General features: G+C 41.5%; 1 protein-coding gene across 1 annotated transcript in view; it reads left to right on the top strand.

Annotated features, from left to right (window-relative positions):
* smad3b (SMAD family member 3b) overlaps positions 1 to 13,694 on the top strand; it is a 34,704-nt gene extending 21,010 nt beyond the window's left edge. Inside the window, exons 7-9 of the mRNA XM_064990198.1 lie at positions 1 to 89; positions 330 to 474; positions 10,328 to 13,694. The exon at positions 1 to 89 is cut by the window's left edge and continues 49 nt beyond it. Coding sequence (XP_064846270.1) covers positions 1 to 89; positions 330 to 474; positions 10,328 to 10,451 — 358 coding nt within the window. The 3' untranslated portion in view covers positions 10,452 to 13,694. The remainder of the gene's footprint in view (positions 90 to 329; positions 475 to 10,327) is intronic.

Here is a 13,694-nt window from a genome sequence, read left to right as displayed (position 1 = left end):
TCTTAGTGACAGTGCCATCTTTGTCCAGAGTCCCAACTGTAATCAACGCTATGGCTGGCACCCTGCCACTGTCTGCAAGGTCCCTCCAGGTACACACACACACACACACACACACACACAGACACACACACACACACACATACACTCTCACACACACACACAGACACAGACACAGACACAGACACACACACACACACACACACACACAGACACACACACACACACACACAGACACACAGACACACAGACACACACACACACACACACGTTAACATGTTTTATTTCCTGATGAACATGTCTGGACATAGTGTGATGTGATTTCCCCTCAGGCTGTAACCTGAAGATATTCAATAACCAGGAGTTTGCAGCTCTGCTGGCCCAGTCGGTGAACCAGGGCTTTGAGGCCGTCTACCAGCTCACCAGGATGTGCACCATACGCATGAGCTTCGTGAAGGGCTGGGGCACCGAGTACCGGTAAGGACGACCACACACATACATGGTACCATGAAGCACCGCCACCCCGGGTCATTTTCTTTTCTGTTTTGTTTTTACCGTGAACTAATGCAGCAGAAGCGAACTCCGCTATTCTTTTGTCCACGTGATGCTACAATACGTTGAGTTTCCTGGGGAAGCTGTGAAGTCTGGGGAAGAGGTGAAGTCTGGGGAAGCTGTGAAGTCTGGGGAAGAGGTGAAGTCTGGGGAAGCGGTGAAGTCTGGGGAAGAGGTGAAGTCTGGGGAAGAGGTGAAGTCTGGGGAAGAGGTGAAGTCTGGGGAAGAGGTGAAGTCTGGGGAAGCTGTGAAGTCTGGGGAAGAGGTGAAGTCTGGGGAAGAGGTGAAGTCTGGGGAAGAGGTGAAGTCTGGGGAAGAGGTGAAGTCTGGGGAAGAGGTGAAGTCTGGGGAAGCTGTGAAGTCTGGGGAAGCGGTGAAGTCTGGGGAAGAGGTGAAGTCTGGGGAAGCTGTGAAGTCTGGGGAAGAGGTGAAGTCTGGGGAAGAGGTGAAGTCTGGGGAAGCTGTGAAGTCTGGGGAAGAGGTGAAGTCTGGGGAAGAGGTGAAGTCTGGGGAAGAGGTGAAGTCTGGGGAAGAGGTGAAGTCTGGGGAAGCTGTGAAGTCTGGGGAAGCTGTGAAGTCTGGGGAAGAGGTGAAGTCTGGGGAAGCTGTGAAGTCTGGGGAAGAGGTGAAGTCTGGGGAAGAGGTGAAGTCTGGGGAAGCTGTGAAGTCTGGGGAAGAGGTGAAGTCTGGGGAAGAGGTGAAGTCTGGGGAAGAGGTGAAGTCTGGGGAAGCTGTGAGGTCTGGGGAAGAGGTGAAGTCTGGGGAAGAGGTGAAGTCTGGGGAAGCTGTGAGGTCTGGGGAAGCTGTGAAGTCTGGGGAAGCGGTGAAGTCTGGGGAAGAGGTGAAGTCTGGGGAAGAGGTGAAGTCTGGGGAAGCGGTGAAGTCTGGGGAAGCTGTGAAGTCTGGGGAAGCGGTGAAGTCTGGGGAAGCTGTGAGGTCTGGGGAAGCTGTGAGGTCTGGGGAAGCGGTGAAGTCTGGGGAAGCTGTGAAGTCTGGGGAAGAGGTGAAGTCTGGGGAAGCTGTGAAGTCTGGGGAAGAGGTGAAGTCTGGGGAAGCTGTGAAGTCTGGGGAAGCGTTGAAGTCTGGGGAAGCGGTGAAGTCTGGGGAAGAGGTGAAGTCTGGGGAAGAGGTGAAGTCTGGGGAAGCGGTGAAGTCTGGGGAAGCTGTGAAGTCTGGGGAAGAGGTGAAGTCTGGGGAAGCTGTGAAGTCTGGGGAAGAGGTGAAGTCTGGGGAAGAGGTGAAGTCTGGGGAAGAGGTGAAGTCTGGGGAAGAGGTGAAGTCTGGGGAAGAGGTGAAGTCTGGGGAAGAGGTGAAGTCTGGGGAAGAGGTGAAGTCTGGGGAAGAGGTGAAGTCTGGGGAAGCGGTGAAGTCTGGGGAAGCGGTGAAGTCTGGGGAAGCTGTGAAGTCTGGGGAAGCTGTGAAGTCTGGGGAAGCTGTGAAGTCTGGGGAAGAGGTGAAGTCTGGGGAAGCGGTGAAGTCTGGGGAAGAGGTGAAGTCTGGGGAAGAGGTGAAGTCTGGGGAAGAGGTGAAGTCTGGGGAAGAGGTGAAGTCTGGGGAAGAGGTGAAGTCTGGGGAAGCTGTGAAGTCTGGGGAAGCTGTGAAGTCTGGGGAAGCTGTGAAGTCTGGGGAAGAGGTGAAGTCTGGGGAAGAGGTGAAGTCTGGGGAAGAGGTGAAGTCTGGGGAAGAGGTGAAGTCTGGGGAAGAGGTGAAGTCTGGGGAAGCTGTGAAGTCTGGGGAAGCGGTGAAGTCTGGGGAAGAGGTGAAGTCTGGGGAAGAGGTGAAGTCTGGGGAAGAGGTGAAGTCTGGGGAAGAGGTGAAGTCTGGGGAAGAGGTGAAGTCTGGGGAAGCTGTGAAGCCTGGGGAAGCTGTGAAATTCCTTAATTGTTTTAGTTAATATGGTCAGAATATTGTAGTCTTTAGTTAATATGGTCAGAATATTGTAGTCTTTAGTTAATATGGTCAGAATATTGTAGTCTGGGCCTATATACATTAGTTAATATGGTCAGAATATTGTAGTCTGGACCTATATACATTAGTTAATATGGTCAGAATATTGTGCACTGAATCAAAATATAAATTCAACATGCAACAATTTCAAAGATTTTATTGAGTTAAAGTTCATTTTAGAAAATCAGTAAATTGAAATTAATGAATTAGGTCCTAACTATGGATTCCACATGACTGGGAACACAGATACAGTTGAAGTCTGAAGTTTACATCCACTTAGGTTAGGAGTCATTAAAACTAGTTTACATACACTTAGGTTAGGAGTCATTAAAACTAGTTTACATACACTTAGGTTAGGAGTCATTAAAACTAGTTTACATACACTTAGGTTAGGAGTCATTAAAACTAGTTTACATACACTTAGGTTGGAGTCATTAAAACTAGTTTACATACACTTAGGTTAGGAGTCATTAAAACTAGTTTACATACACTTAGGTTGGAGTCATTAAAACTAGTTTACATACACTTAGGTTAGGAGTCATTAAAACTAGTTTACATCCACTTAGGTTAGGAGTCATTAAAACTAGTTTACATACACTTAGGTTGGAGTCATTAAAACTAGTTTACATCCACTTAGGTTAGGAGTCATTAAAACTAGTTTACATCCACTTAGGTTGGAGTCATTAAAACTAATTTACATACACTTAGGTTAGGAGTCATTAAAACTAGTTTACATACACTTAGGTTAGGAGTCATTAAAACTAGTTTACATACACTTAGGTTAGGAGTCATTAAAACTAGTTTACATACACTTAGGTTGGAGTCATTAAAACTAGTTTACATACACTTAGGTTAGGAGTCATTAAAACTAGTTTACATACACTTAGGTTGGAGTCATTAAAACTAGTTTACATACACTTAGGTTGGAGTCATTAAAACTAGTTTACATACACTTAGGTTAGGAGTCATTACAACTAGTTTACATACACTTAGGCCAGGAGTCATTAAAACTAGTTTACATACACTTAGGTTAGGAGTCATTAAAACTAGTTTACATACACTTAGGTTGGAGTCATTAAAACTAGTTTACATACACTTAGGTTAGGAGTCATTAAAACTAGTTTACATACACTTAGGTTAGGAGTCATTAAAACTAGTTTACATCCACTTAGGCCAGGAGTCATTAAAACTAGTTTACATACACTTAGGTTAGGAGTCATTAAAACTAGTTTACATACACTTAGGTTAGGAGTCATTAAAACTAGTTTACATACACTTAGGTTAGGAGTCATTAAAACTAGTTTACATCCACTTAGGCCAGGAGTCATTAAAACTAGTTTACATACACTTAGGTTAGGAGTCATTAAAACTAGTTTACATACACTTAGGCCAGGAGTCATTAAAACTAGTTTACATCCACTTAGGTTAGGAGTCATTAAAACTAGTTTACATCCACTTAGTTTAGGAGTCATTAAAACTAGTTTACATCCACTTAGGTTGGAGTCATTAAAACTAGTTTACATACACTTAGGTTGGAGTCATTAAAACTAGTTTACATCCACTTAGGCCAGGAGTCATTAAAACTAGTTTACATACACTTAGGTTGGAGTCATTAAAACTAGTTTACATCCACTTAGGGCGAGTCATTAAAACTAGTTTACATACACTTAGTTTAGGAGTCATTAAAACTAGTTTACATACACTTAGTTTAGGAGTCATTAAAACTAGTTTACATCCACTTAGGTTGGAGTCATTAAAACTAGTTTACATACACTTAGGTTGGAGTCATTAAAACTAGTTTACATACACTTAGGTTAGGAGTCATTAAAACTAGTTTACATACACTTAGGTTAGGAGTCATTAAAACTAGTTTACATACACTTAGGTTGAGTCATTAAAACTAGTTTACATACACTTAGGTTAGGAGTCATTAAAACTAGTTTACATACACTTAGGTTGGAGTCATTAAAACTAGCTTACATACACTTAGGTTAGGAGTCATTAAAACTAGTTTACATACACTTAGGTTAGGAGTCATTAAAACTAGTTTACATACACTTAGGTTAGGAGTCATTAAAACTAGTTTACATACACTTAGGTTAGGAGTCATTAAAACTAGTTTACATACACTTAGGTTAGGAGTCATTAAAACTAGTTTACATACACTTAGGTTAGGAGTCATTAAAACTAGTTTACATCCACTTAGGTTAGGAGTCATTAAAACTAGTTTACATACACTTAGGTTAGGAGTCATTAAAACTAGTTTACATCCACTTAGGTTAGGAGTCATTAAAACTAGTTTACATACACTTAGGTTGAGTCATTAAAACTAGTTTACATCCACTTAGGTTGGAGTCACTAAAACTAGTTTACATCCACTTAGGTTGGAGTCATTAAAACTAGTTTACATACACTTAGGTTGGAGTCATTAAAACTAGTTTACATACACTTAGGTTAGGAGTCATTAAAACTAGTTTACATACACTTAGGTTAGGAGTCATTAAAACTAGTTTACATACACTTAGGTTAGGAGTCATTAAAACTAGTTTACATACACTTAGGTTAGGAGTCATTAAAACTAGTTTACATACACTTAGGTTAGGAGTCATTAAAACTAGTTTACATCCACTTAGGTTAGGAGTCATTAAAACTAGTTTACATACACTTAGGTTAGGAGTCATTAAAACTAGTTTACATCCACTTAGGTTAGGAGTCATTAAAACTAGTTTACATACACTTAGGTTGAGTCATTAAAACTAGTTTACATCCACTTAGGTTGGAGTCACTAAAACTAGTTTACATCCACTTAGGTTGGAGTCATTAAAACTAGTTTACATACACTTAGGTTGGAGTCATTAAAACTAGTTTACATACACTTAGGTTAGGAGTCATTAAAACTAGTTTACATACACTTAGGTTAGGAGTCATTACAACTAGTTTACATACACTTAGTTTAGGAGTCATTACAACTAGTTTACATACACTTAGGTAAGGAGTCATTAAAACTAGTTTACATACACTTAGGTTAGGAGTCATTAAAACTAGTTTACATCCACTTAGGTTAGGAGTCATTAAAACTAGTTTACATACACTTAGGTTAGGAGTCATTAAAACTAGTTTACATACACTTAGGTTAGGAGTCATTAAAACTAGTTTACATACACTTAGGTTAGGAGTCATTAAAACTAGTTTACATACACTTAGGTTGGAGTCATTAAAACTAGTTTACATACCTTAGGTTAGGAGTCATTAAAACTAGTTTACATACACTTAGGTTAGGAGTCATTAAAACTAGTTTACACACACTTAGGTTAGGAGTCATTAAAACTAGTTTACATACACTTAGGTTAGGAGTCATTAAAACTAGTTTACATACACTTAGGTTAGGAGTCATTAAAACTAGTTTACATCCACTTAGGTTAGGAGTCATTAAAACTAGTTTACATACACTTAGGTTGAGTCATTAAAACTAGTTTACATCCACTTAGGTTGGAGTCACTAAAACTAGTTTACATACACTTAGGTTGGAGTCATTAAAACTAGTTTACATCCACTGAGGTTAGGAGTCATGAAAACTAGTTTACATACACTTAGGTTAGGAGTCATTAAAACTAGTTTACATACACTTAGGTTAGGAGTCATTAAAACTAGTTTACATACACTTAGGTTGGAGTCATTAAAACTAGTTTACATACACTTAGGTTGGAGTCATTAAAACTAGTTTACATCCACTGAGGTTAGGAGTCATGAAAACTAGTTTACATACACTTAGGTTAGGAGTCATTAAAACTAGTTTACATACACTTAGGTTGGAGTCATTAAAACTAGTTTACATACACTTAGGTTGGAGTCACTAAAACTAGTTTACATACACTTAGGCCAGGAGTCATTAAAACTAGTTTACATACACTTAGGTTGGAGTCATTAAAACTAGTTTACATACACTTAGGTTAGGAGTCATTAAAACTAGTTTACATACACTTAGGTTGGAGTCATTAAAACTAGTTTACATACACTTAGGTTAGGATTCATTAAAACTAGTTTACATACACTTAGGTAGGAGTCATTAAAACTAGTTTACATACACTTAGGTTAGGAGTCATTAAAACTAGTTTACATACACTTAGGTTAGGAGTCATTAAAACTAGTTTACATACACTTAGGTTGGAGTCATTAAAACTAGTTTACATCCACTTAGGTTGGAGTCATTAAAACTAGTTTACATACACTTAGTTTAGGAGTCATTACAACTAGTTTACATACACTTAGGTTAGGAGTCATTAAAACTAGTTTACATACACTTAGGTAAGGAGTCATTAAAACTAGTTTACATACACTTAGGTTGGAGTCATTAAAACTAGTTTACATACACTTAGGTTGGAGTCATTAAAACTCATTTTTCAACCACTCCACAAATTTCTTGTTAACAAACTATAGTTTTGGCAAGTCGGTGAGGACATCTACTTTCTGCATGACACAAATCATTTTTCCAACAATTGTTAACAGACAGATTATTTCACTTATAATTCACTGTATCACAATTCCAGTGGGTCAGAAGTTTACATACACTAAGTTGACTGTGCCTTCAAACAGCTTGGAACATTCCAGAAAATGATGTCATGGCTTTAGAAGCTTCTGATAGGCTAATTGACATCATTTGAGTTAATCCTTGGGAGCAATTTCCAAATGCCTGAAGGTACCACATTCATCTGTACAAACAATAGTATGCAAGTATAATGGGACCACGCAGCCGTCATACCGCTTAGGAATGAGACGCCTTCTGTCTTCTGACCGGGACACCCATGGGGCGGCGCACAATTGGGGAGGGTTTGACCGGCAGGGATGACCTTGTCCCAATGCACACTGGCGACTCCTGTGGCGGGCCGGGCGCAGGGCACGCTGACACGGTCGCCAGGTGTACGGTGTTTCCTCCGACACATTGATGCGCCTGGCTTCCGGGTTGGATGGGCATTGTGTCAAGAAGCAGTGCGGCTTGGCTGGGTCGTGTTTCATGGCTCTCGACCTTTGCCTCTCTCGAGTCCGTACGGGAGTTGCAACGATGAGACAAGACTGTAACTACCAATTGGATACCACGAAAACGGGGTATATTTATTTTATATATATATATATATATATATATATATATATATATATATATATAAAATGTATAGATTTTAAACATTTCTAAATGAGATTCTTCTTATAAAATAATGGGATTCATAAGCTTATCTTGTCAGCTAAAGGAAGCCTATGGCACGGAGCAGATAACATACAGCACATTCGGAAAGTATTCAGACCCCTTGACTTTTCCCACATGTTGTTACGTGACAGCCTCATTCTACAATGGATTAAATAAATCATGTTCCTATTCAATCCACACACCATACCCCATAATGACATCACTATACTCCATAATGACCTCACAATACCCCATAATGACATCACAATACTCCATTCATGACCTCACAATACTCTAGAGCCTCTAAAATGGATTAAATTAAAATGTTCCTCATCAATCTACACACAATACCTCATATTGACGAAAACAGGTTTTTAGAAATGTTTGCAAATGTATAATATATATATATATTTTAAATACTTTATTTACATAAGTATTCAGACCCTTTGCTATGAGACTCTAAATTGAGCTCAGGTGCATCCTGTTTCCATTGATCATCCTTGAGATGTTTCTACAACTTGATTGGAGTCTACCTGTGGTAAATTCAACTGATTGGATATGATTTGGAAAGGCACACACCTGTCTATATAAGGTCCCACAGTTGACAGTGCATGTCAGAGCAAAAACCAAGCCATGAGGTCGATGGAATTGTCTGTAGAGCTCCGAGACAGGATTGTGTCGAGGCACAGATCTGGGGAAGGTTACCAAAACATTTCTGCAGCATTGAAGGTCCCCAAGAACACAGTGGTCTCCATCGTTCTTAAATGAAATTTGGAACCACCAAGACTTCCTAGCGCTGGCCGCTCGGCCTAACTGAGCAATCGGGGGAGAAGGGCCTTGGTCAGGGAGGTGACCAAGGACCTGATATTCACTCTGACAGAGCTCCAGAGTTCATCTGTGGACATGGGAGAACCTTCCAGAAGGACAACCATCTCTGCAGGACTCCACCAATCAGGACTTTATGGTAGTGTGGCCAGATGGAAGCCACTCCTCAGTAAAAGGCACATGACAGGCCGCTTGGGGTTTTCCTAAAGCACCTAAAGGACTCTCAGACCATAAAAAAAACAAGATTCTCTGGTCTGATGAAACCAATATTGAACTGTTTGGCCTGAATGTGGTGAAGCATGGTGGTGGCAGGATCATACTGCGGGGATGGTTTTCAGTTGGGAGACTAGTCAGGATCGAGGCAAAAAGAACGGAGAAAAGTACAGAGATCATTGATGAATAACTGTTCGAGAGCACTTAGAAACTCAGACTGGGGTGAAGGTTCACTTTCCAACAGGACAACAACCTCCAGAGGTCCTCTAGATGTTTAGCTTTCCTCCATAATATGGATAATAATATGTTTAATTTTTTTTATTTATTTCACCTTTATTTAACCAGGTAGGCCAGTTGAGAACACCTTTATTTAACCAGGTAGGCCAGTTGAGAACACCTTTATTTAACCAGGTAGGCCAGTTGAGAACACCTTTATTTTACCAGGTAGGCCAGTTGAGAACAAGTTCTCATTTGCAACTGCGACCTGGCCAAGAATAAAGCAAAGCAATTCGACACATACAACAACACAGAGTTACACATGGCGTAAAACAAACATACAGTCAATAATACAGTAGAAAAAAAGAAAACAAAAAGTCTATATACAGTGAGTGAAAATGGGGTGAGATAAGGGAGTTGGCGATAAATAGGCCATGGTGGCGACATAATTACAGTATAGCAATTAAAACACTGGAACGATAGATGTGCAGAATATATAATAACATTCCGATCAGAGTCGAGCTTCGCATCATCCCATGGCTTCATGCACATAGCAGAAATATCACTGAAATATTCAACTTCCTACACGTCACCTTCCATATTGAAACAGGCATTTTGATTGGCTGTTGAAGAGCAGATGGACAGCATCGTGTTCAGGTCATTCATCTGGAACGCCAAACGTAGGATTCTGCAATCATGAGCTGGTGTGCACGTGTGTGTTCATCCATTTCAGCCTGTTTTTGGGAGTCAGGCAAGAGTCGACTCCTTCGAGTCAAACCGCAGGAATCTGAATCGACTCCAAGAATCCTGGAGTCGTGCAACCACAAGGAGGATAAAGACAGGAAAAGAGAGTGTGTGTGTGTGTGGTCACTGCGTGTGCGCTCTGCGGCGGCGACAGACTTGGAGAGGAGGGAGAGAGCGAGAGGATGGGGGGGGGGGGGGGGGGTAGGGTGTGAGACGGCGGGAGAGAGAGTTGACTAACGGGGGAGGAATGTAGGAGGCAGAGGACGTGGGGGAGGGAGGGACAGAGGTGATCGTGTTCAGACGGACTAGAGTACACGGAAGGGGATTCCCACTGGACTCTCCCTGGCGTCACTGCCCTGAGTCATGTTTCAAACACACAACTAGCAAAACAGACATCATAGAACCACACAAGATGTAGGTAGAACATTTTAATTTAGAGTTGAGATGTAGGCTAAACATCAGTTGAACAGACATGAGATTCTACTTTTTCTTGATAAAAAAAATGGTTTGATTTATGAAATGTTATTGATTCAAGTTGATGTTTGTTGAATTGTTATCTGTAATGTTTACTAGCTAGTGATAAAACAGGTTTGCTGTGTTGCTGTTTTATACAAAAGATGAACACATTTTCATTAATCTCCCTCCTTCCCTCAGGCAACAGACCGTAACCAGCACCCCTTGTTGGATTGAGCTGCACCTCAATGGCCCCCTCCAGTGGCTGGATAAAGTACTGACACAGATGGGCTCCCCCAGCATCCGCTGTTCTAGTGTCTCCTAAATACAGACAGAACGCAGACAGAACAGTCATTCTGGAAAAGTACCTTTTCTCTCATGGCTAACTAACTTACTAGGAAGTTTGAAAAGACAGGCTGAGTGGGCGGGGAAGTTATATTCATGATTTCGCCTTGACTGACAGCTCTTTGAAAGCCGATGTCAAGCAACTTGGGTACAGTGAGCAGTGTTTTTTATTTTACCTTTATTTAACCAGGCAAGTCAGTTAAGAACAAATTCTTATTTTCAATGACGGCCTGGGAACAGTGGGTTAACTGCCTGTTCAGGGGCAGAAAGACAGATTTGTACCTTGGATGTCATAAGGTGAATTCACCAATTTGTAAGTCACTCTGGATAAGAGCGTCTGCCAAATGACTTAAATGTAAATGTTGTCAGCTCAGGGGTTTGAACTCGCAACCTTCCGGTTACTAGTCCAACACTCTAACCACTAGGCTACCCTGGGAGTGAAATCATCTCAAGCCATTGTGGTGATACACAAGGTAACTCAAACAGCATTGAAAATGCATCAATTATGTCAACAACTAAAATTCATACATCCACCATTTGGCATGTCCCTTGTGATGCAGTTCACAGCAGCACTGACGGATGTGTTGACATGACAACTGCATCTGAGTTTTGAACGACCCTTACCCTCCTTTTGTTCCATGCTGGCTGAAGACCTAGCTAGCCAGTAACTAGGTAACACCAGGCAGATGTAGACCTAGCTAGCCAGTAACTAGGTAACACCAGACAAAGACCTAGCTAGCCAGTAATTAGCTAACAACAGACATAAAGACCTAGCTAGCCAGTAACTAGCTAACACCAGACAGATGTAGACCTAGCTAGCCAGTAACTAGCTAACACCAGACATAAAGACCTAGCTAGCCAGTAACTAGGTAACACCAGACATAAAGACCTAGCTAGCCAGTAACTAGGTAACACCAGACAAAGACCTAGCTAGCCAGTAATTAGCTAACAACAGACATAAAGACCTAGCTAGCCAGTAATTAGCTAACAAAAGACATAAAGACCTAGCTAGCCAGTAACTAGCTAACACCAGACATAAAGCCCTAGCTAGCCAGTAACTAGGTAACACCAGACACAAAGACCTAGCTAGCCAGTCACTAGCTAACAACAGACATAAAGCCCTAGCTAGCCAGTAACTAGCTAACACCAGACATAAAGACCTAGCTAGCCAGTAACTAGGTAACAACAGACATAAAGACCTAGCTAGCCAGTCACTAGCTAACACCAGACAAAGACCTAGCTAGCCAGTAACTAGGTAACACCAGACATAAAGCCCTAGCTAGCCAGTAACTAGCTAGCCAGTAACTAGCTAACAACAGACATAAAGACCTAGCTAGCCAGTAACTAGCTAACAACAGACATAAAGACCTAGCTAGCCAGTAACTAGCTAACAACAGACATAAAGACCTAGCTAGCCAGTAACTAGGTAACACCAGACAAAGACCTAGCTAGCCAGTAACTAGGTAACACCAGACATAAAGCCCTAGCTAGCCAGTAACTAGCTAACAACAGACATAAAGCCCTAGCTAGCCAGTAACTAGCTAACACCAGACATAAAGCCCTAGCTAGCCAGTAACTAGCTAACAACAGACATAAAGCCCTAGCTAGCCAGTAACTAGCTAACACCAGACATAAAGCCCTAGCTAGCCAGTAACTAGCTAGCCAGTAACTAGCTAGCCAGTAACTAGCTAACAACAGACATAAAGACCTAGCTAGCCAGTAACTAGCTAACACCAGACATAAAGCCCTAGCTAGCCAGTAACTAGCTAACAACAGACATAAAGCCCTAGCTAGCCAGTAACTAGCTAGCCAGTAACTAGCTAACAACAGACATAAAGCCCTAGCTAGCCAGTAACTAGCTAACAACAGACATAAAGCCCTAGCTAGCCAGTAACTAGCTAGCCAGTAACTAGCTAACAACAGACATAAAGACCTAGCTAGCCAGTAACTAGCTAACAACAGACATAAAGACCTAGCTAGCCAGTAACTAGCTAACAACAGACATAAAGACCTAGCTAGCCAGTAACTAGGTAACACCAGACAAAGACCTAGCTAGCCAGTAACTAGGTAACACCAGACATAAAGCCCTAGCTAGCCAGTAACTAGCTAACAACAGACATAAAGCCCTAGCTAGCCAGTAACTAGCTAACACCAGACATAAAGCCCTAGCTAGCCAGTAACTAGCTAACAACAGACATAAAGCCCTAGCTAGCCAGTAACTAGCTAACACCAGACATAAAGCCCTAGCTAGCCAGTAACTAGCTAGCCAGTAACTAGCTAGCCAGTAACTAGCTAACAACAGACATAAAGACCTAGCTAGCCAGTAACTAGCTAACACCAGACATAAAGCCCTAGCTAGCCAGTAACTAGCTAACAACAGACATAAAGCCCTAGCTAGCCAGTAACTAGCTAGCCAGTAACTAGCTAACAACAGACATAAAGCCCTAGCTAGCCAGTAACTAGCTAACAACAGACATAAAGCCCTAGCTAGCCAGTAACTAGCTAACAACAGACATAAAGCCCTAGCTAGCCAGTAACTAGCTAACAACAGACATAAAGACCTAGCTAGCCAGTAACTAGCTAACACCAGACATAAAGACCTAGCTAGCCAGTAACTAGCTAACACCAGACATAAAGACCTAGCTAGCCAGTAACTAGCTAACAACAGACATAAAGACCTAGCTAGCCAGTAACTAGGTAAAACCAGACAGACCTAGCTAGCCAGTAACTAGGTAACAACAGACATAAAGACCTAGCTAGCCAGTAACTAGCTAACAACAGACATAAAGACCTAGCTAGCCAGTAACTAGGTAAAACCAGACAGACCTAGCTAGCCAGTAACTAGGTAACAACAGACATAAAGACCTAGCTAGCCAGTAACTAGGTAACAACACACATAAAGACCTAGCTAGCCAGTAACTAGCTAACAACAGACACAGATGAAAGTATAAGTATATTTGCCATAAATGAATAGGTTAAACATTGTATTATATATGCTGACATCCTACAGTCAAATTGTGGCACCAGTAGAGTAGCTATCTAGTTATATAAAGCACACCCCTCTGCAAACACATCTTCTCCGATGTGGTTGTTATTTAAATTAGTTACGAGAATATCACGTTACCATTGGTGTATTAAAATGAGAGTTAACCTGTGATGTCACCTTAATAATGAATCCAAGTGTTTGACCCCGGGGACCAGAGACTTTAGGATCAAACGTGTA

This window comes from Oncorhynchus masou, chromosome 15, assembly GCF_036934945.1.
Source record: "Oncorhynchus masou masou isolate Uvic2021 chromosome 15, UVic_Omas_1.1, whole genome shotgun sequence".
NCBI lineage: Eukaryota > Metazoa > Chordata > Actinopteri > Salmoniformes > Salmonidae > Oncorhynchus > Oncorhynchus masou.
The sequence above is the reverse complement of the archived record's forward strand: the minus strand, read 5'-3'. Positions and strand labels throughout refer to the sequence as shown.